Source organism: Tamandua tetradactyla, chromosome 1 (assembly GCF_023851605.1).
Source record: "Tamandua tetradactyla isolate mTamTet1 chromosome 1, mTamTet1.pri, whole genome shotgun sequence".
Classification (NCBI taxonomy): domain Eukaryota; kingdom Metazoa; phylum Chordata; class Mammalia; order Pilosa; family Myrmecophagidae; genus Tamandua; species Tamandua tetradactyla.
The window spans coordinates 21,434,668-21,458,623 of NC_135327.1; the positions used below are offsets into that span (position 1 = coordinate 21,434,668).

General features: G+C 45.3%; 1 protein-coding gene across 7 annotated transcripts in view; it reads left to right on the forward strand.

Moving 5' to 3' along the window:
* Positions 1–23,956, forward strand: part of BCL2L1 (BCL2 like 1) — a 50,412-nt gene that overhangs the window by 1,586 nt on the left and 24,870 nt on the right. For 6 of the 7 annotated variants that reach the window (XM_077111917.1, XM_077111919.1, XM_077111918.1 and 3 more), the window contains exon 2: positions 18–691. In XM_077111917.1, coding sequence (XP_076968032.1) covers positions 128–691 — 564 coding nt within the window. In that variant the 5' untranslated portion in view covers positions 18–127. The remainder of the gene's footprint in view (positions 1–17; positions 692–23,956) is intronic. The other variant, XM_077111922.1, reaches the window with a different exon arrangement.

Below are 23,956 nucleotides of genomic sequence, written 5' to 3' on the forward strand. Positions count from 1 at the left end.
CTTTCCTCTCCTTTCAGAACCTTATCTTGGCTTTGGATCACAGGAGAACCACCAAGCGGAGACTAGACTCAGTGAGTGAGCAGGTGTTTTGGACAATGGACTGGTCGAACCCATCCCTATTATAAAAATGTCTCAGAGCAACCGGGAGCTGGTGGTTGACTTTCTCTCCTACAAGCTTTCCCAGAAAGGATACAGCTGGAGTCAGTTTAGTGATGTGGAGGAGAATAGGACTGAGGCCTCAGAAGGGACTGAATCAGAGATGGAGACCCCCAGTGCCATCAATGGTAACCCCTCCTGGCACCTGGTGGACAGCCCTGCAGTGAATGGAGCTACTGGCCACAGCAGCAGCTTGGATGCCCGGGAGGTAATCCCCATGACAGCGGTGAAGCAAGCGCTAAGGGAGGCAGGTGATGAGTTTGAACTGCGGTATCGGCGGGCATTCAGCGACCTGACATCCCAGCTCCACATCACCCCAGAGACAGCATATCAGAGCTTTGAGCAGGTAGTGAATGAACTCTTCCGGGATGGGGTGAACTGGGGTCGCATTGTGGCCTTTTTCTCCTTCGGTGGGGCACTGTGCGTGGAAAGCGTAGACAAGGAGATGCAGGTATTGGTGAGTCGGATCACAACTTGGATGGCCACTTATCTGAATGACCACCTAGAGCCTTGGATCCAGGAGAACGGCGGCTGGGTAAGGACCACGCCCCTTGTTTGTCCTTTTTCCTTGGCCTCTGATCAGAGAACACCGTATCTCTCTCTATTGTGCTGAGTGATTGTTGGAGACGTTGACTGTGAAGATGTGACAGACCTCATTTCACCCCAATGGGTTCACTGTTTGGAAATACAGATGATCCTGTTCTTGAAAGATCAGGCATCTTTCATTCTGGTCATCCTCATGACTGTACTCTGTCATACTATGTGTTCCAGTTTCTCAGTGAAGGAAAACAGCCTGTCTGTTCATTTGGCTTAAGACCTGAGAGTGGGAAGTTAGTCTAGTGTTCCCTCACCCTGATACAGTGGTTCAACACCAAAGAAATGATTAGCATAATGTCTGGAGAAGATAGTGACCCACTATCTTCCATCCTTTCTCTTAAATGTGTCATTCCTGTCTGGGCTTACCTCCACCAAATCAAGTGCGTTTTATTTTGGAGTTTGTATGCATGGTAGTTTCCTCTCAGGGCAGAGTATGGCTGGGCAGGAGTTCCCACTGGCTTAGATGGCTGAGCAGTGTCTTATTTTAGGTCAGTGTAGGCTGTCCCAGTCTATTTGGGCTGCATCCCCTACGTTCACTTTCCCCAAAGTATGTAACTTTCCGCGTGGCACGTCTGTTTGTGGAGCTCCTGCTGTGTCACGCTTTGAGCCTTGGGACTTTGCACCTCACTGCCTGAGGTCGGTTGGGGAGTTCCAATTGCTCTGCCTATTGCTTTCCGGCGGCCGGGGCCCTGGGGCCTCTTCACGGAGCACTGTTTGCTGGTAAAGCGAGAACCCAGTCTGTGGGGCTCTGTGGGGCATTGAGATTTGGTGACAGGCTTTGGAAACAAACTGATTCATGAGCGTCCCAGCCCTGTCATTTAACTAGCTGTGTGACCTTGGACAGGCCAGTTTAGTTTCTTGAACCTTTATTTCTTCCACTAAAAAAATGTGAGAAGCCTTCCTTTCCTTGTAGAGTATACAAATCTTGGAGATAATGTAAGCACAGTGCCTAACACCAGCAAGTTTATTGTGGTAGATATTGTTGGTCCCAAACACATTTTCTGGGCCTGCTGAGTCATGTCTTATTCCTTTCCCAAGGAGGGGAATTCTCTAACCTGTCACCAAGTCAGGATGAGGTAGTAGTGAGGACCTCTCTACCAGTGGTCAATATAGGCAGTTTTTGTTCTTCTACAGAGAACTCAGATCTGTTTCTTTGTTTATTTGCCTATCTAGGAGAGGTGCAGGCCTCCCATAAGCTCCACTATCCCCTCAGAGTCCCCAGGAAATTGAACAGGCTGTGGAAAATAAGTCATCTATTGAAGGAACTGAGGTGGAAGGGGCCACGCATCATGGACTCAGGAATGTCAAGAATGCAGTTGTCCATAGGCAGGGCCTAGGGCGTGGCAGTCACTTTATTCTTCCACTGAGCAGGAGACCTCCAGAGAGTTTGCCCTGGAACTCCACCCCCTCTCTCATTTCCCATTTCTTTGCAACTTCATCAGCTCTTCCCTCCCACAGCTCTTCAAAAAGGCAAAGAGGTCAAGTCAGTAGAGGCCAGATGACTCGGTTGAGTGTAGTGGGGGAAGGAGATGGAGGGCTCTCTGGAGCTGAAGCTGACCAGACTTGAAAGCCATTCTGTAAATGAACTCCCTGGGGGGATAAATGATTAAATAGTTCCTGTTGGTTTGTCAATGGCCTCTCCTATTCCCTCCTGCTTTGCTGCTTTTTTGGGGCAAATATTTGTTCAGCTGATACAGGAGGGACAGGATTCCAGTGCTTCAGCTCACCCTCTGAGACATCTCCAAGTAGGGAGTCAGGCCTTTTGCACACTCTGCGTAACTATCGCCTCTGGCCAGTGGTCCTAATACCAAGTGTTGGTTGCCAGCAATAAACAACATGCAGTATGGAAGAGATGCCTGATCAGCTAGTCAGCCAGCCCTGCAGGGGGCTACCCTGACCAGAGAATTGCCAGCCGCCCATTGTTGCACATAGAAAGAGCTCTTAAACCCAGCAGCGCTGGGAAAGTTTGTTAGATTTCCACTGGACTGAAATTCCTTTTTCCATGTCTTTACTCAAGAACTTTCAGATCCCGCTAGGCAACATATCATAACACTTTCTCTTGGTGAATGCAGAGGGTGGGGGGTACATGGGAAGGCTGTTGTGTACAGAAGAGCCAGTTATGTCAGAATCATTTCTGGGCACACCTTCTCCCCCTGAGGCCAGGAGGTACAGAACATTTGACTCGGAATCCTTTGAGCCTGGGTAGGAAGTACCTACCCACTTTCCTCTCAGGTACCATCCTGTACTGAGTCAGCACAGACCAGCTTCCGTGGTGGCATTCTGTAACTTTCCTGGAGGCTGCAACTGTGGGATCCTTGCACGTAGGGGTTATGGGCCCTCCTCCCTGGGTTATACTCTCTTTAACATCCCTTCAGGAAAGGGGAAGGAAATTAACCTTTATTAACTGCCTCTTATGTTTTCGGCAACAGCCAACATGTGGTAGGCACTGTGCTAGGTGCTGGCCATAAGCCCGACATGGTACCTTCCCTCATGGAGATAATATGTTATTCCACACAATAACCTTCCAAAGTAAGTGGTTTTATTCCTGTTTTATACATGAAGCTTTTAGTGGCTCAGTGGCTGGCTGCAGATATCCCTCAGACAGTTCAGTGTCTCAGTGAGAATTTATACCTAGGTCTGCCTGACTCCAAAGCCATTTGCATCAGGTTGTCCAGGAAATTATAAAGTGACCCAGACAGACTGACGCAGAAAGCCAGAGATGCTGTTGGACCGAATAGAATATGCCGGTAAAGTTTCTCTCCGGGCTGAGTGGTTCTGGTAGCTGTGGGAAGAATGGTACCTTTGCTGGCAGTAGCAGATTTACATTCTGACACAATTAAAACTCAGACATTGCAAGAGTCTAGTGGGTAATAGGGTTTTGCTCAGTCAGAATGGGCTTCTTGTTTGGTTTTGTTTCTTTTTTTTCATTGCCAAAACCTTCTCAGGCCCTACCAATAGATGACAGTGATGTATATATTGGGAGAAGGTAGCCTGCCCCAGGTATCTGTACTTAATTGTGAGGCGATGGTCCAAGGACTGGAATTCCAGACTCTGCTACACCATCACCTACCTGGAGTCACCTGCCCAGATGCTGAACCTGTTTGTCTGTTTTGTCCATCTGTCTCGCCCACCTGTAAAATGCAATAATAATAGACAGCTGCCAGAGCAGAACTCTAGTAAAGATCTAGAACAAAAGCCCTTCCTGTGCTTTAATTGTAGGGTGGGAGCACCTGTTAATAAATGGGCTGCTTCCCTCAGGGAATTGAACTTTGCCTTCTAGACTTATTCCTCAAGAAACAAAGCCAGCCACTGAGATATACACCTAGAATGATTGCAGGGTGATAATGTGAACTTCCTTAAAGGTACAGAAGTGTTACTGGGGCTTTTCAGTGGGAGTGGGGACATTAGGGAGGAAGAATCCAGGTGCTCCGGACTCTTCTGGGAAGGCTGTCCCTAGGAAAACCCCTTACCCCGATGGATACTTCATTGTAAAAGCCATGAACAGTGTGCATAGGGAAAAAACCAAAAGTTGGCCTTTGCCAGGCTGTGTGACTCTGTTGTCTCCTAGTTTCTGTACATTTCTTAACTGTTGTAGCTTCTTCAGCATGGTTGTAAGCTTCACTGAAGCACCTCAGCACCCCTTGCAGATCTTAGCAGCTGTTGGCATTTCTGCGGTTTTCTTGGGGAAACACCATTAGAAACCCCAAATGTGGAAATTTTTAGTAATCTCATTCAGGTTCCAAAGAGAGGTAGAAGTGTCTCAGGGGCTCCCCCTCAAAACACCCAGTTCTTCTGGGTATACATTTTAGGTAGTTAATGTAACTTTTAAAAAACTCGGTCGCTATCACAGGATTTTCCAGACTTCCTAGGACTGACTTCCCCAATAGCCCCATATAGTCATTCAGCCTCTAGTTGAAAATTACCCAGGGTTTTTTTCAGGGGCCCCTAGTGGAACCTGGAGGATTTTCTTGACTTTTCACATGGGCAGCCACCTGATTTGCTTGGGCTGCATGAAGCAGCAATGGTTAGTTGTCCCTTCCTTCAGCAGGTGTCTGTCCTGAGGCCACTAGACTCTAATGTCCCATGCTGTGCTGGCCTCCCTGGTTTTTCCAGCACCCTCATCCTTTCATTGTGGAGATTTCTTTCAACAATTGTGGTTTTTTCTGGGTTTAGCGTGGGTAGATTTAGGGGTAATTCCTAGGGAGCTGCTCTTCTACAGAAACATAATCTCCCACTGTCTTAATTAGCAGTATCCCAGCCCCCACCTCCACCTTTCAACCTAATTTCACAGGCCTCTCCCTGTGGACTTCTCTTTTCTTTGAAGGACTCGCTCTGCTCGTAGATCCTCTTCTCTTCTGTCCTGCCAGCCAACAGTCTGTCTTCCCCACTTCCAATTGGAAGACCAGAGTCAGACAATCCCGTTGGGTCTTCTTGTTTAGTCCAGGGAAGAGAAGACCCGGGAGAATGTGATCACTGTCTTTAAATATCTGAAGGAAGAGCCTTTTTTTTTTTCATTTATCCACAGACTTGGATAAATGAGAGGAAGCCAAGAGTGGTATCTACCAGGTTTATGAGATTTTTGAGGATGGAGTCCATATTTCATCTATACTTGTTACCTCAGCACTTGAGTAGAGATATTGGGCAATAGCAGGTACCAAATGAAAAACATGCCTACTAAGATTCTGCAGAAACAGACACTGATCAAACCAGAATGGCTGTAATGGAGATTGCCCTTTGTGTAATAATTCATTCATTGATTTTAAAAATATTCATTGAGCTTCTGCTGTGTGCCAGGCACTGTCTTAGGTATTGGGAATCCAATAGTAATAACAACATTTTTTATCCTTTTTATCCTCTACATGCTAGTGTGGAGAGACAGATAAATACATAAAACATTTATCAGGTGATGGTAAGTGCTTTGAGGAAAATAAAAGAGGTTGGGGCATAGGGCTTTCTGGCAATGGAGAAGGGGTTGGAATTGTAAAAAAGTGGCCAGAGAAATTATCACCAGAGGTGATATTTGAGCCAAGTCCTGAAAGATACAAAGGTGGTAAGACATATGGGTGCCGGTAGAGAGAGTGTTTCAAGCAGAGGAAATGAATTGAGGAAGGAGTGTACTTCTTGATGTGTTCAAGGACGAGCAAGAAAGCAAGAGGGAGAGTGAAAGGCGGTGAGGGGAGATAACTGGGGGTCATATCATACAGGGCCTTATAGGCCACGATGAGGTCTTGGCTTTGGTTGAGTGGAAGGGAGGCCAAGAGAAAGTTTTGAGCAGGGCTGATGTCTGGATTCTGCAAGCGTGACAGCAGTCTAGTGAGAAGACTGGCGCATCCACCAGGAGTGAAAAAATAGCAACTTGAACCAGGTGGTAGAGGTGGAAGTAGTAAGTAGAAGGGATTGGAAAATTAGATCCCACTTTGCACGTGGATTATTGATGGGTCCAGCCACCTTGGAAGCCACAGTTTTTTAACCACTTGGAGGTCACAGAATTGAGACTAAACTAGTTAGATGTTCTTAGGAATAGTTATCTCCAAATGTGGTATCCTGATGAATGGACCTCCTCCACTCTAGGAATATTTCTGTCTAAAAAAGTGCATCTTGTCTGGGTTCAGATCCCATGTCTCCCCTGTCTGGCTGTGTGATGTTAGGCAAGCTCTTTGACCTCTCTGAACCTTAGGGCAAATGTCTTCCTTCACATGGTTGTGGCAAAGACCCAGTAAAATATGCCTGAGATGCATAGAACCTGGCAAATTCAGGTATCATAATTATTACCATCTTTGCCACACAACTCACATTGGAGACCTGTGCACTAAATCTTTGCAGCCGTTCTCCTTTTTCTAGACACCATAGTGATCCTCTTTCACATGCTCACAGCGTACTCCAGCCAAATGTCTGTCATCGTGGGCACTCTGTGGTGTTTGTGTTCTGTAATGGTATAAGGACTGGACTTGGAGTCAGGATCCCAAATCTATTGTTGCTCTGCTCCTGACTCACTCTCCCACCTTGGCCAAATCACTTCACCCCTGGGCCCCAGTTTCCCCATCTGTAAGATGGAGGGTTTGGAGTAGATGTCTTCCCTGGCATTCGGCCTTGTGGCAGAGTCCGCTGTTAAGGCATATTTCACATTAGTTATGGTTTAGGGTGACTTTCCTGTCAAAAACTGCAGCACGTTAATCGCAAAAATTAACCAACCCTGATAAACTAATGTGGGATAGTTTGTCACTGACCCTAAGGTAATACCACTCCACATTTATGCAGAACTTTTTACAGCTTATAAAGCACTTTCATATCCACCTGGCCTTTTGATCCTAATAGTTGCCCAGGGAGGTAAGCAGGAGGGGTATCATCTTCATTTCCCAGGAGGGAAGTCCAGCTGAGAAAGGTGAAACCACTTGCCCAAGGCTACATCAGGAGGGAGAGCGATGTTTGGACTTTCAGATCTGGACCTGACCACTTAATTGGCCAAGACCACTTGGGCAAGTCTTTTATTCTCTCTCTGCCTGAGTGTTGTCATCTGTAAATGGCTATCATAATTGTGCCCACCTGGTAGAGTTGTTCTGAAGAATCAGTGCGTTAATTCATGTTTTAGGGCTCTCAGAATAGTGTCTATGCGTAGCAGCAGCAACAGGGCTCTTTGGTCACATCATCTGGCTTCCCATTTATTACACATTGATTTTTGCAAGCAATGTTTTTACAGAAAGAACTACCTTTGGGACTTTCCACTACTTGGTTTCATCCTTGATGAAACTCTCAGGCCAAGTCTGGAGCCTTACAGCAAACTCCAAGCTACAGGACTTTTTGGGCAGACTCCAGAGCTCCCCTCGGAACTAGAGGTTTTTCTCTCGCCCTTCAGGAAATGCCATTGCAATGACTTCCATGGGCTGTTTCCTGTCCCAGCCCTGCAGCCGGATTCCTGACGGCGAGAGTGTGGAAACTGAAAAGTAATGTCCTTAGAGCCCCCTTCCCCACCCCACCCCCCCAAAAAAACTACTTTTTTGGAACGTGTCACTCCCTTTCCTCTTGTCCATTACTTTCTTTGCCCCCTCCTCTTTCCCCTTTCCCTAGCTTCTCCTTCAAGCCTGTGGTTATCCCTTTAAGATTTAGAAAATGTCTTTCCTCTGAGTTCTGTCAGACCTTTTCCCCTACCCACTACTATGGGAGTTAGGCTTTCAGGCAGAACTCCTGAGTTTTCTCCTTCACTCCATCACTCGGCAGCAGTTTCAGTCATGGGCTTCCCCTAAAGGGGCAGTAAACCTGTCACTTGCAGTGCCCTCTGTCATCCATTAACCCTGAGTTTCCCCAGGGGTCCCCACATCCCCACTGCATGGGACAGAGACTCCTAAGAGAAATCTTGGAGATTTGGCTCATATAAATCCTGCCTCTTGGAGATTGATGACAGGGTGGAGGGAAGCAGAGCCTGCCACCCCTACCACCCAGTCACCTTCCAGGAGGAAGCTAGAAGGTTGAAAACCTTGTTGGACAATCATCTGAGGAATGGGAGCTGGCCTGGGAGGGAATTGGAAAGCATTCAACTATGCCTCAGATCCTTTGTTCTGCTCTTGAAAGGGAAACATTCCCCTCCCTCCTCCCTGGCCACACACGTGCCTTTGTTCCCCAGAGTCAGGCAGGCCAGGAACACAGTGTCCCTTCCAAGGAGCCTGACTCGCCTCCCCAGAGGCTAGCCCCCTGGTCAGCAGACTGGGATTTTCTCTCAGGAGCCTTGTCTCCTTTTCGTAGAAGAGTTCGTTCTCTCAGAGGCTGAGAATATGCCTGTAACAGCCCCTTGAGGACTTCCCAGGAATAATCGTGTGGATGCCCATGTCCCTGATTAAGCAGTCCTTCCTTCTTAGTCTACTTGGTGATTAATATTATTGTTAACAAAACTATTAATAGCAACTAACATTTATTGAGTGCTTACTCTGTGCCAGACATTGTTCAAAGTGCTTTATATATATTAATGTATTCCATTTCTGTAGCAACATTCTGAAGAAACTTATTATCCCCATTTTGCAAATAAAGCAAAGGAGGTTCAGAGAGGGTAAGCAGCTTACCCAAGGTAGCACAGAGCCCAGGCAAGTAGCTTTCAAGCTTCCACTTTTAAACACCATATTGTTCCCTCTCCCTGCAGTGCACCAGTATCAATGATGGTGACACTTATCCAGTGCTTACTGTGTGGCAACCTTTTATCTCCATCACCTATGTGTTAACTGTCACAACCACCTTCTATGATAGAACACTGAGACTTGATCAGGAAGCAGAGTCAGGATTTAAACCCTGGTCTATCTTACTTCAAATGATCTGTGCACTTAACATCTATCTCTATTTATTCCTTCTGAAGAGCCTTACATGGTAGGTCTTACTATCTTCATTTTATGGTTGAGAAAACTGAGGCTCAGAAAAAAGTGAAATGCCCAGGGCCTCACGGGCTAGCCCCGGGAGAAGTTGGGATTCCAATTCAACAGTTTGACCTTAGAACGCTATACTTTACCTCTTTAGTAGTCTGTAGCATAACAGTAATTCCTTTTATGTGCATGATGACATTTTCTAATTTACCAATCTCCTTTATAAACATTATTTCACAGTGAGGTAGGTGAGATGAATGAGTATGTTCAGTCCAATGGCCAGGGAGGAAACTAAGACAAGGCGGGGCTTGCCACAAGGTAAATGTCAGAGTTAAACTTAGTACCTGTGTTCTTGTTTCTAACCTGGTGTTATTGGGTGCAGCCTACCTCCCTAAGGCTGAGTTCGTTGCTGGTAGCCATCCTCAAAGTTTTGTTTCATTTGTTAAATCAGCAAATACTTATGAATGCATTGCATGCATTAGGTGCTGGGGATGTGGATGATGTGGTGAGTGAGACAGGGTCCCATCCCTCAAGATTAAAGTCTCATCCCGTGCCCCACACCTTTTCACCTTGCTGTTGTCAACCCTCTGACATCTGCCTCAGACTGTGTTCATCACCCACCCATCCTCTTAGCTCTCAGTCACGTCAAACAAGATTCATTTTAGTTAGTATGTGTTGGTCATGTTTGAAACACCCACAGACGAAAACTGTGGACTCAGATTTGAAAATTAGCTTGGCTCCTTGCTGTCTGCATAACACTAGGTAAATCAACCTTCTCATCCATTAATCTGAGACAATAATACTGACCTATCAGAGTTAGCAAGGCTTAAATTAGAAAAAAAATTAAAAAATATTTTGTTAGTAATAATAACAGATACTATGTGTTAAGTGCTTGCTCTGCGCCAGGCACTGTGCCTAGGCCCTTGACATAATCATCTCATTTGGTCCTCACAGCTACTCTAATGTGAAGATAGAGAAACCAGGGCTCAGAGAGGCTTTATATGTCCATAGAAGCACGACTTTTAAGAGATACAGCTGGGTCTTGCATTCATATGTGTTTGGCATCAAGGCCTACCTTTGAGCCACTGCATCATATCTACTTTGCAGGCTAGATTGGCTTTTTGGGCAGGAGCTCAGCCGGGGTCTGTTCAGTAAACATAAGTGGTTATTATTAAATGTAAGTTGGGCTACAAAAAAAATATATATATATGTCTCTGCTCCTATGGGGGCAAACCCAAAACATTTGGTGAATGGCTTGAAGCAAACTGTGCCAAATCTGTGATATAGACCCCAGAAGTGGAAGAGGTCAGACCTGCTAGCTTTCACCCTCAGAGGCCCTGGGCCTCTGTTAAACATGCCCACCTCCACCATCAGCTGCCCAGTTGATTATTCAGCCCAGAGGCTTCCACCGTCAGCCTGTGCCTTTTCCCTGGCCATTTTTATCACCAACATAGACGCTCTTCTGCACCAACTGAGGAAGGGGTCAGCATATGATTATATGGAAAAATAATCATAGTTTTCTCAGCAACATTGCTTTGCACAATTGACGCTGAGGTCTCAGTTTCCTCACCTGTAAAATGAAAGTATTAATAGTCTCTTCCTCGTATACTTGCTGTGTTTCCTCTGCCTGGATCATTCTTCCCCTAGATCTGATCAGGGCTTTCTCCTTATCATTCAGAGCTCACTTCAAGGGTCACCTCCCTAGAGGCCACTTACGTTACCTGTTTACTGTCTGTCTCCTCCAATAAAATGTAAGTTCCCAGAGTATAAGGGTCTTTCATCCCAGCATCCAGCAGAATGCTTGGCACATAGAAGACTCTCAGCAAATTTCTATTGAACGAATAAATGAAGGACTGTGGAGACCAGCCAGTACAGTGCCTGACATACAGTGTGCTCATTGTTAGGTGTTACTATTAGCTGTTAGGAAGATGTCGACCATGAAGGCTTTCATGTGGCAAAAAGTATGTGGCAAGAATAGGCTGAGGGGTAAGAACCACCCAGGCAAATCTGGAAGGTAAAATGTGTATGACCCACATGGAGCACCATCTAGAGCAGAAGAGGATCTGGTTTGGTAATATAGCTGATCAGGGAAAGGGGGTGGGTAACTAATAATTGAGGCTTTGGGGCAGAGGGATGGGGATGGCTGGTGGAAGTGGGCCCAATGGGTAGAGATGCCCATAGCACTCACAGGATGTAGAGAGGTCTCCCATAATCTGTGGGAAAGAGAATCTCTTGCCAACCAACGCTCAGCAGGTAGAGCTGCAAGGAGATAAAGCACCTACAACCTGTGGATCAAGTAGGCTGTCCAGATTGTTATTTTGGGGCTTGGGGCCAGGTGCAGATTCAAAGGCTTGATTGAAGCCCTTTGGCAACTTTGGCCTCAGCAGGGTAAACATCACCTGTCTCCTGCCACCTGAGGCAACAATGCCGGGAAGGTACCCTGGGCAGGCCCAAAGAGGTCCAGCTTTCTTGCTGCTCTGGTGGAGCAAGAAACATCCCCCCCACCAAGCCGCCACCGCCAACACCCAGGAGAGTCATCTCCTTCCTGCCCCACAACTCCCATTCTGAAGGGCTCAGGTGGCAATAAGATGCCTCCTACCCAAGAGGCCCCCATGGTTCTGGCCCATGGAAGGCAGTGGCAGGGCAGTGGGAGCCGTTGACAGCTGGGCCCAGCTGGGGGGAGGGGTCAGTCTGGGAACAGGTGCAGATTTCAGGGAGGGCGGGACCTGAAGAAAAGTAGGGATCCTGGGAGTCTGCAAAATTTCACTCCCCATCCCCCATCTCCCATCCCCCAGCCACAGCTGGCTTCTTCAGGAACCTGATGACCTAGTTACAATGCTTAGAAATTGTTAGCCTGGCTTTGCAGTTCAGAGCTGTGCCAGTCTCTCCTGTATGAGGCTTCTCAGGCCCAAAGCATACCCTGGCATTCCCCAGAGGGGGTTCCATGTGAAGGATGTGCACCATATCACATGTACAGGCTTCTTGCCCAAGGGAGGAAAGAACCATTCAGGCTTCTTCCCTTCCTCCCTTGTGTGCCCCTCGCATTCCGAGGAGAAAAGACTTCCCCAGCCCCACTCCTCTCCTCCTCTCTCTCTCTCTCTCTCTCTCTCTCTCTCTCTCTCTCTCTGTCTCTCTCTCTCTCTCTCCCCTTCCCCCTCCCCTCCCCCTCCCCCTCCCCTCCCCCTCTCCCCCTCCCCCTCCCTCTCCCTCTCTCGAAATTCCATCATTGTTTAGAGTCAGGTGCAGAATTTCACAAACCAATTCTGAATCCCTATTCTTGGGAAAATTAATTAATATTCCCCAGTTTCCTCATCTATGAGAAGGCGATAATAATATATAGTGCCTTTCTTGAAAACCTTTTGTGAGCATGAAAATAACTGATAAGATACATGGAGCACTTAGCATGGAGCCCGACGTATAGTAATTACTTGGTATGATAGCTACTATTACTACTATTATTATCAGATTGCATTCACATGTGATCAAGTTGCTGTGATCTCCATTCAAGCTACTCTCCAAGAGCAGATGTGAGGCCTGCAGAATATGTCGATGTTCTTTGGACCAAGGGCTTAGAGATTTTAAGATTTGTGAAGCTGGGGACCTTGACTCACAATCCTGTCCCCCACTTCCTCCATGAGAGCCCCACATCATTCCTTGTAGGCAGTAGAGGTTTGCTGATACTGCCAACTAGGCATTTGGCAATGGGGCCAATTTTCTTCAGGCAAAGACCTCCTCGTCTGCCTTCTTCACTGTTGTGTCCCTAGATCTTTCCACAGAACCTGGCACATAGAACATGTTTTATAATTACTTGTTGATTGAGTGGAAGTCTTTACGAGTCGAATATTTAAAATGCTTAGGAGTATGCCTAGACCATAGTAGGTCCTTGATATATGTTTGAAGAATCAAATGAGGCTTTGTGGGAGATCTGGTGTTTTTCTAGGATGGCCCTACTTCTTGTTTGCTGCATGGACATACGCCTCTTGCCCAAGCACTGCCTGTTGCCTCATCTGTTGAAGAGAGATAACACTGGCCTAGTCTCTCTCGTGGCTACCAGGGAGGCCCAAGTAGATGATAGATGAAAAAGCACTTTGAGAACTATAAATGTTTGATCTTGTTGCTGCTTCTTCACTCAAGTCACAGCTGTGTCATTCATTCATGCATTTATTCACCAACTGGCATTTTTTGTGGAACCAAGATCCTAGCTCTAATTACTTATCTGGCTTCATGAACTTTGACAAGTTACTTTATGTCTATAAGCTTGAACACTTATAAAATGGAAATACTGTTCATTATACAGGCTTGTTGGGAAAAAGACTAATAAAAATAATTGAGGATTCATGCGGGAGACCCAGGTTTGATTCCTGGACCATGCACCCCACACCCCCCCAAAAAAGACATTGATGAACTCTGAGCTTAGAGAGGGTAAAACTGTACCTTATTTAGTTATCAGCCACTACTGGCCCTAGATCTAACATCTGGTGGCTGAGGTTTAGTAACCAAATTAATGAATGGATAAATGGCATATGTGACGTGTCTCTGCCTAGTGCCTGGTACAGAGTGAAATGGTGGGTTTTTCCCTTTGCTTGCACTGTGAGGTTTGGTCATTCATTGATTCGGTCATTGGATGCCTCTGCAGTCAAGTTACAGGCATTGCCATTCCCCTGAGTGTGACTCAGATGGGAAGTAGAGATGAATATTAACTCCTCATCTCAGGACAGCCTCACTTGCCTAGGCTGGACTGCTGAGTGGGAGCTCTGATCTGGGCAGGATCGGTGCTGCTTAAACATAAAGCCCCGTGCACATAGGGTCTCACTCCATGCTCACCTCTAATTCATAAAAAGAACAGTTGCCCCTTGTTCTACCCACTGTCTGTTCGCTACCCATCAAGAAAAATTTTCCTTTACTCACAGCACCCACATTCAGGTGGAACCTTAAAATCAGGGTAGTTTCCATGGAGTCACTCAGAAATGGCTCTTTGTGGGGGCAGGTCCAGGGAGGGAGCCCAAGCCTTAAGGCTCAAAGTCTCCTGGGACCCAGGCAAGCAGCAGGTGCAGACATGAGACCCTGGGCTAGTAGCTGAGTGATGAAACTGAGAGATATGTAGGGCCAGACAAGAAGTCAACCCAGAGGAAACTGCCTGCTTGTCCATACAGGTGTCTGGGCACCTGGGAGCAGTTTCTGGGTCTGATTTAATGGTAGAAGATGGGGTTCCAAATTAGTACCCCCAAGCCATAGTAAGGGGGGCCTGTGGAACTCTAAAGCAAAGTCTGCAGTTGATACGCAAGCCCCAAACCCAGGTCAGTACTTTGAAACTCTTCTCAGACCCCTTCAGAGTGAAAGAGAAGTCCCTCCTCTGGGCTCCATAGTACTTACTGCTAGAAGGAGCTCCACAGACTCTGGGCTAGTAACCACAGCTCCCCCCTTATGGGATCCCTGCTATGTGTTGGGCACTTTGTTAGGGGCCTTTTTTTTTTTTTACCAGAATAGGATTATTTTGATGTTTGAAGGGTGGGCTTTGGAAGGGGACAGAGTTGGGCTCCATGATATACTTGCTGTTTGGTTGATCTTGGTTACATTCCTTCCCCTTTCTGAGCCCCTCTTCCTCCATCTGAAAAATGGGGATAGCAATAATAATACCTTCCTCATAGGGTTTTTGTGAGGCTGAAATGAGGCAATACATGTTGCACTTAGCACAAATGTCATAGTAATTTTATTATTAACTAACATTTATTGGGCACTGATACTCAGGAGCTTCATATGTGTTAATTCAGTGAATTCTCAAAACAGTACCACTGAAGTGTTTACTCTCATTATCCCTGTTTGACAGAGGAGAAAAGTGAAACATAGAGAAATTAAGAAATTTATCCAGATGGATAGGAAGAGGTGAAGCCGTGATCTGAACCCAGGTAGTCTGGCTTCACATGTCCTACCTCTGGATAAGAAGGGGTTTAGTAAATATCACTGCTCTTAGCTCTGTGTCAAGCACTGTAGCTATGTATGTAGGTTTTTCTGGTCTATCTGCTGAATTCTGAATTCAGTGAAGGCCAGAAACCCGTCTTAATCACCTTGCTTCCCCAGAGATCAAGAGAGTACTCATAGTACTCATTAATATTTGCTTAATGGCTGGGAATATTCCCTCTCTTCATTAATCAATCAGCAGCTCTTTATCGACCATTTCCTGTAGGCTAGGCTTGAGCCAAATCCTGGGAGGGAAGCAAAGTATAGCCATGCCTCCATAAATTGGGCGTTGGGGGTAGGGAGAGAGGGCAGGGTACATTCCAGAGCATTGTATCATTGGCAGAAACTTCCACACAGGAGACAGAAGCAATATGGACGGCTTGGGGATGATGCTTTGCAAGCTGGGGTTCCCACCCCTCCCTGAGTGGACTACTCCCTCCATCTCCTAGAAACAAGGTAGCACAGATACCCTACTCCTGCTCAGAGCAAGAACCATTCCTGTTTCTTCACTCTCTGGTGAGGAAGATACATCTTTTTTGTTCAGGCAACTAGTTAATGGGAGCCTAGAATTACAGAAAAAGTTAGAAGTTTGGAGCTAGGATGGGACCTTAGAAAATCACTCCTGTCCAGTACTGCAGCCAAAGTGGTCCTTTAAAAAGGAAATTCATGTGGGAGACTACGGTTTGAATTCTGGCCCATGCACTTCCAAAAACAACAACAACAAATGGTGCTGCAATAATTGGGTAGCCATATGGAAAAAGAATAAAATGTGACCCCACCATACAGCGACAAACAAACAGAAAAATGAAATTCAAATCTTAATCACATTCTTGTTTACAACCCTCCAGTGGCTTGCCACTATAATTGGAATAAAATCCAGAGTCCTTACCAAGGCTTCTAAGGCCTGTGTGATCAGGTCACTGGCATCCTCTCCTTCTCCTATCACTCGTCTTCTCCCTCACTGCATTCATTGCTCCCCAAACACTTAATACTGCCATGTACATTTCCTAAGAACAAGGGCATTTGCTTATATAACCTGTTATCAAGTTCAAGAAATTTAGCATTAATACAAAGCTTATGGTTTATATTCTCATTTTTCTTATGTCCTTGGAGCTGTTTTTCCTTCCTTGATAGATCCCGATTAGAATCATGTATTGTATTTAACTGCTCGTTCTTTTTTTTAAATATACACATGTGTGCGTACACACACACAACAAGAACTTTTCCATCTCAACCACTCCCAAGCATTCCATTCAGTGGAATTACTCATACTTAACCATGTCGCAGTACCCTCACCACCTGCCATTACTAAAACTTTCCCATCTCCCCAAACAGAAATTCTATACCCATTATGCATCAACTCCCCATTTCCCCTGCCCCCCTCCCCTGGCAACCTATCTATGTGAGCTTGTGTATTCTCCTATATTTTCTTTGTAGTTACCATGGGGTTTAAATTTAGCATCCTAAATTTACAACACTATCATTTACTCAATACCAACTTAACTTCAATAGTATATACAAACTATGTTCCTATATTCCTCTCTTCTTCCCACCTTTATGTAGTTCTTTTCATAAATTACGTGTTTACATATTTCGAGTCCAAAACCACTGATTTATCATTATCATTACATTTTATGCATTTGCCTTTCAGATCCTGTAGGAAGTAAAAAGTGGAGTTACATACTGAATATACAGTAGTGTTAGCATTTATATCATGCTGTTACCCTTACTGAAGGTCCCTATTTCTTCATGAGGCTTTGATCTGTTGTCTAGTATTCTCTTCCTTTCAACATGTAGAACTCTCTTTAGCATCTTTTATAAGGCCAGTCTAGTGATAAACTCCCTTAACTTATGTTTATCCTGGGTGTCTTAATCTCTCCCTCACTTTTAGAATTTTTTTTTTTTTAACATGGGCAGGCACCGGGAATCGAACCCGGGTCCTCTGGCATGGCAGGCAAGCATTCTTGCCTGCTGAGCCACCGTGGCCCTCTCCCTCACTTTTAAAAGACAGTTTTGCTAGATTTAGAAAGCTTGGTTGGCACTGTTTGCTTTCAGCACCTTATATATGTTATCCCACTGTTATCTTGCCTTTGTGGTTTATGATAAGAACTCAGCACTTAATCTTATTGAGACTCCCTTGTATATGGCATGTTGCTTCTCTCTTGTGACTTTCAGAATTCTCTTTATCTTTGGCATTTGACAGTTTGATTATGATATGGTACAGTGTGATTATTTGAGTTTATCTTGTTTGGAGTTCATTGAGCATCCTAGATATGTTTATTTGTGTTTTTTATTAAATTCGGGAAGTTTTCAGCCATCATTTCTTACATATCCTCTCTGATACTGTCTCTCTCTCTCTCCCTTCCTTCTGGGGTTACTACAGTTCATATATTGGTACAGGTTCCTCAGACTTTGTTTACATTTCTTCATTATTCTTCTCTCTCCTCAGACTGGATGATTTCAATTGTCTTATCTTCTAGTTCACTGATTCTTTCTTCTTCCAGCTCTATTCTCCTGTTGAATACTAGGGAATTTTTAATTTCTGTTACTGTAGTCTTAAGCTGTCTTTAGTTCCTTTTCATCATTCCACCTCTCCTTGAACACATTCTCTTTGTGTTTATCTCTTGTTTTCCCAGTTTCCTTTAGTTCTTCGTCCATGTTTTCCTTTAACTCTCTGAGCATAGTTAAAAGTATTATTTTTTAAGTCTTTGTCTGGTATACCCCAGGTCAGGTCCTCCTCATTAATGGTTTCTAATGCTTTATTTTTTTTCCTTTGCCTGGGCCATTGTTTCCTGTTTTTTTTGTTTTGTAATCTTTTGTTGAAACCTGGAAGTTTTAATATTTTAATGTGTGATCACCGGACTCTCAGGTGCCTGTTCCTTAAACTTGTATCCAGTTACTGTTACGATAGAGCTTTCCTTGAATGCCAGGAGCTAGCAAAAAATATAGATAGATACATAGAAATACAGACAGAGACAGACAGACAGGTAGGTAGGTAGGTAAGATAATAATAATAATGAAATGAAGAAAGAATGAAAGAAAACACTTCCCCAATCTTTGCAGGTTGACCGGTGGGAGCACTTTCCTTCAAAACTTATTCATACATGAGTTTAGAGAATAGCTAGTAGCCAAAGTGTAAGGGCCACCCTGATCCTTTCTGCCCAGAGGATTTGTCTTGGGCATGCACACATAGCCTAGGAATTCCCCATTTACACAGACATGAATGTCCCCTCTTCCCTAGGAGAAGTTTCCTCATGGTCTCATCCTAGGTATTGCACCATTTTGTCCTTCAGCAGCAATCCCTTGCCTCAGGCAACCACTTGACTATTCTCCATAGCTTCTGTAGGAGAGCCTGCAAACTGCCTTCTACACACAGAGCAGGTTCTGGAACAGTAAGCATGTAACCAGTGTCCTAGTTCAGCCTCTCAGGCCACCACCAGAGAGATTAGTCAGACATACATGCTCTCAGTATGTGTGCATATCGGTTACTTTGCTCTTCCACAACTGGGACCAGGAATCCACACTTGGAGCATGGGCCAGCTCCAGGGTGAGCTGGTAAGGGGTAGGAGAGGGGCAAGCCAGGATACCACAAGATCCTACCACTTTAAGTGGCTTTCTCTTGATTCGGTGCTCACCCTGTTACTGCAGTCCTGTAACTGTTTTTTGTAGCTTTGAGAAAGATGTTTCTGCCAGTTCTTTCTTGTTATTTAAAGCTTCTGTGGAGAAATGGAGCCTGCAGCATCTCACTCCACCCTACGTGTATTATTTTTGACACTTAAACCTTAATTGTTATGATGAGTTATTTGGAACATCAGTTTTTCATACATCCTTGTAGTATATAAACAAAAACTGAACCAATTCTTACTTTTAGTTGAAATTTTGTTCTGTTTTATAAAGGGTTGGAGGCAACTCAGGAAAATCCATACAACCAAGAGGATAAAGTAGCTGAGGGAGTCAGATGAATGGAAAATATGGATAAGAAAAGAAGAGTCAGAATAATAGTTCACATGGACATATACCTGACAAGTCCCTGAGAACTGAGCAAAGCTCTTCTACCATTCTGTATGATCTATAACAAAATTATGCCCTGAATCTTGAAAATGCTAATTAAAAATCTAATCACACATGCATACACATGACCTTGGGATTGTCCCAGACTGCATATGGTAGTCCAGGATTTGCTGGCTCCCTCCCTGCCTCATCACCTGAGCTTCTCAACTGAGGCACCATAATCTCCTCTTCATTCCCCCTGAACACAAGGGCCAGCCCAACCAATTTTTTTTTCAAGGAACCTTTGTTCCCAGAAGGTAAGACGTACATGAAAAGAGATCTTGTGAAAGCCAGCAGTAAATGCTAAATGCCAAATAAGGGCACAGAAGAGGCAAGATTTTAGCTGTGTCTTACCATAAAGGCAGAGCGGGTTGGGGTTCCCAGCAGGAATGTCAGAGAGGTCAATGTGAGCTAAGATGTGTAGGCTGGGGTAGACTTTCAAGAAGAGACTGATGAGCAGTGGCATTCCAGTTTGTAGTATGTGTGGGGGTCTATATTACTAGAGGATGATCCCAAAAAGGTCAGCTAGAACCAGATTCACTGTAGCCTTGGGTGCCAGGGAAAGATTTGGAGGCCCCCTGGGCAGTCCTTATATCCCAATAGATAAGTCATTGCCTGGCAAGGATGCCCATTTTGGCTACCCACTGGTCCCCAGGTGGCGGTGCCAGTACCTGAAATTGAAGCCAGAACTTTGAACTGACAGTGGGCACAGGAGTATGGGTGGAACCGTTGTTAGTTTAGCCTTTGGCCATCTCAGGGTGTATTCATTCATTTGGTGATTCAGCAGATGTTTATTGAGCATCAACTGTAGGCCAGGCCCTCTGCTAAGGGCTGGGGGGTGCTGTGGTAAACAAGGCAGTTGAGAACATTGCTCTCGTTGTGCTCATATTTTAGCAGGGAAGACAGCCATGAAACAAATAAGTAAGTTGATTTCAGATAGTGGGTTGAGTGCTGTAAAGAGGATGAAATTGGATAATGGAGTTTCTAAGGAAGCAACTCATACAGGTTGGGCAGGAATATATATTGAGGAGAAGAAGTCAGCCCAGGCAGGTGTGAAGCAAAGCTTTTGCAGACAGAGAACTGCAAGCTAAGATTGAACCTCATTCAGATGCTCGGCTCTAACACTGGTGGGCCCGATCTGTGCCTTTGTTTCCCTTTGTGTTATAGGTGAAGATGATCTTTCCCGTCTCCTTCACAGACATCTGAAGGGAATAATGGCCACTATTTATTGAACTCCTATCTCATGCCAGCACTCTGTCTGTATTTTCTTATTTAATTCCCCTGCCCAGTCTGTGTGATAAATGGTCTTTTAGCCTCCACTTTCTTTTCTAGTGAGGAAACAGAGGTTCAGAGAGATGAAGTCATATGCCCAGGGTCCTGCACCTTGTCCGTGGTAGAACCTGGATTCAGACCCATGTTGGTCTGGTACAAATGCCAGGCTTCTTTCCAGTGCTCTGTTCTCATAATAAATGAAGCATTGTTGGTTCAGGACATTCAGAAAGCTGTTTAGCAAAGGAGAGTTATGGGAAGTATCTTGGAATGAGGGTCTTGAAGGACCCTGATTATCCTCCCAACTGAGAGGCCTTTTTCCGCTCATCTGCAGGAGGATGCCCCCAGAGCCTGGGGTTACTGTAGGCCTTTGCCAGAGTCATGTTCAGACTTAACCAACTGAGTATCCACCAGTTTCCTGCATTTACCATCTCAGCTGCTGGTCAGGAGGTTTGGGAAGGTGACATCATCTAGCTGAATCAGCTGCTGCTTCTAGACATATTAACAGGAACTGAAAGTCACTGTGTTTCCTTCCCACTCTGCATATCTCTTCAGACTCAGGCTGGAGTATAAGGATTACACCTGTCTGCAGGGTCATGCATGGAATATTTAGTCTGATCAATAAGACAGAAAGACGGCTTATATTTCAGAGCAGAAGCAGCCACCTCACTATGCTCTATTGGAGATCCCCTCCCTTGACCTAATGACAAAAAGAAAAAATAATAATAAGTGAAATACATAAAAAAGAAAGAAAACTAAAAGAGAGTCATAAAAAGTTGGCTCCCAGTGCCAAACAAGTAGGACATAGTTTATTTCTTCACAGTTACTTTACCTCTCTCAGCTTTACTGTTTTCCTGTATAAAATGACGTCACGAGGACATGTGGCTCCCTGGGTCATTGGGTTTTACATGAGACAACACATGTAAAGCATTCAGAAGTGCACCCAGCACCCTGTAAGTGCCTAGTGATGGTAGCCATATAGATGGCTCTCAAAGACAGATAGCTGTCGGGTAAGCATGGTTTGGGAAGGCTTCGTGCAAAATAAAAGGCTTACAACTAGACCTTGGAGCTTGACTAGGCTGTGGCTGGATGTTGGCTAAAAACAGCCTGCTGCAGTGAGAAGACAGGCTTTGGATGCTGATAGTCTGCTGTGTATCTTTTACAGGTAACTTCCCCTCTCAGCTTCATCTTTATTCTGTGTAAAATGGAGATACTGCTAGACCTACTTCACAGGACTTCTGGGAGGATTAATGAGGTGCTGTATTGATAAGTGGAAACCATTGAGTAGAGCGCCTAGCATGTTCTATTGCTCTTTCTTATTTAGATAAGGGAAGTTGATTCAGCAAAGGCTGGGAAATAGAATATGAGAGGGCACAACTATTGCTCCTTCTTCCCACTCACATCTGCTATCATCTCTTATTTGGACAACTATTCTAGCCTTCTCCCTAGTCTCCCTGCTTCTGCTCTTGCCCCCTTCTAATCTGTTATCCACATAGCAATCTGTGATCCTTCCAAAATGTTGGTCAGATCCTGTCATTCCTCTGTTCATACTCTCCAGTGACTCTTCATTCATGAGAATAAAAGCTAAACTGTATGTATACAGTGTGGGGACAGATGATGGGGAGACCATGGTGGGGCAGCAGTGGCAAGGACAAACACCTAGAAATAGGTTCTCTAGAGTCCACTGAACTTGAGCTTCAACTGCTCAGAACCAGCTCCAGTGTCCCTGTGTGTGTGTGTGTGTGTGTGTATATACATCTAAGTGGTGATGCTGTGCACCAGCACATTGCGTAATAGGAAAGGATATTGACCTCAGGGCTACTGAAGGTCCTCAGGGCTAAGAAAGCCAAGGGCATTTAGGCCTTCCTCCCTTCTGAGTCTGAGTCATTTCCTGAGGAATATTGTTCATTCATTTATTAGCAAGTATTTATTAAATACCTGCTGTATGCCAGGCACTGAGCTAGAGGTTGGGCACACCAAGTGAACAAACAAATGTCCCTTTTTTCATTAAGCAGACATTGCAGTGAGGGAGACAAATCAATTAAATTAACATCTCAGGTGGTCTTTAGTGCTGTTGGAAAAGATAAAGCAAGGTAAAGGGGATTAGGGTTGGGAAAGTTTGCTGTTTTATCTAGGGTAGTCAGGAAGGCCTCTCCGATAATGTGGCATTGGATCTGATTGGAGTGAGGGCATAATCCATGCAGATAATTGGGGAAAGAGTATTGTAGCAGAGGGGCAAAAAGTACCAAAAAGGATCCCTAATGCGTTTGAAGTACAGCAAGGAGGCTGAAGTAGGGTGAATAGGAGGAAAGTGGTAGAAAGTTAGGTCAGAGGTAGCTAGGGGCCAGTTACATAGGCATCATAGGCCACTGAAAGGACCTCGCTTTTATTCTTAAGGCAGTGGAAAGGCAGTGGAGGATTTTTGAGCCAAGAATCTGATTTGGGTTTTTAAAGGATCTCTTTGATCACTATGGGGAGAACAATAGGGATAAGAATAAGAGCAAGTGACCAGGGAGCAGGCCAGGCAGGCAATGATGATGGTTTATACGAGAGTGAAGGTATAGCAAAAGTCATGAGCAGTGGTCAGAACTTTGATATAATTTGAAGATTAGGACAACTCTACTTGCTGGTGACTGGATATGGGCTGTGGAAGAGAGTGAGATGTCCAGGCTTTTGACCTAAACAACTGGAAGGAGCTTGCTGCCATTTGATGAGATGGGGAAACCTGCCATGGCCAGCAGTGGTCTTCTGTGAGGGCTGTGGAGTCAGACTGTCTGCCTACAAGCTCTAAGTTTGCTTGCTGTTTTGTTTGGGGCAAGTTTTTAACTTTACCAAGTTCAGTGTCCTTAAGTGTAAACCTACTGCCTAGGCCTAGGCGTTGGGTGTTTTGAACACTAAATGGAGGTGATTTGTATGAAGAATTGAAGACAGGGCCTGGCACATAGTAAGTGTAACCTCTAATCATTATTACTATTGTTGCAAAGCAGGGAAACCCATGGCCTAACAGGTCTCCTGAAAGCAGGCATCAGGTCTTACCCCATTCTACCTCTACCATTCCCTCAAGGAACCCACCCTCAGAAAGGCAAGTCGGACACCATCTGTCCTATAGAGAAAATCCACAGGGAGACAGCTTTTGGGGGGCATTAGATAGATGAGGCCTTTTCAAGAAACCTAATCTTATTCTCAGCAGGTGATAATCCCACCAGCCTCCCTTGGTATTGAGCCCAGACCACCTACTGCCTTCCCCACCCCCACCCTGAGTCCCAGATCCTCTCTTCCTACTCACCAACTCCAAGCTAACCCCTCAACTTCATAATAAAGATGGAGGGCTCAGACGAAAGAAGATCCATCATCTAACTGGGCCCAGACCCTCACACGTATCAGGTCACCAAGGGCTGCAGTTGCCACCTGTTCAGAGCCCCCCCTCCCCCCACATACACACAGGTGCCAGTTCCTGGGCCTGCGCTTGATCCAGGCTGGAGCCAGCTGGAGCCTGGGACTCCCACTGCGCCCAGCTGCCACCTGCCACCCACAGGCAGAGAAATATAGTCTTAACCCTTTGGGCCCTGCATATATATCCAGAG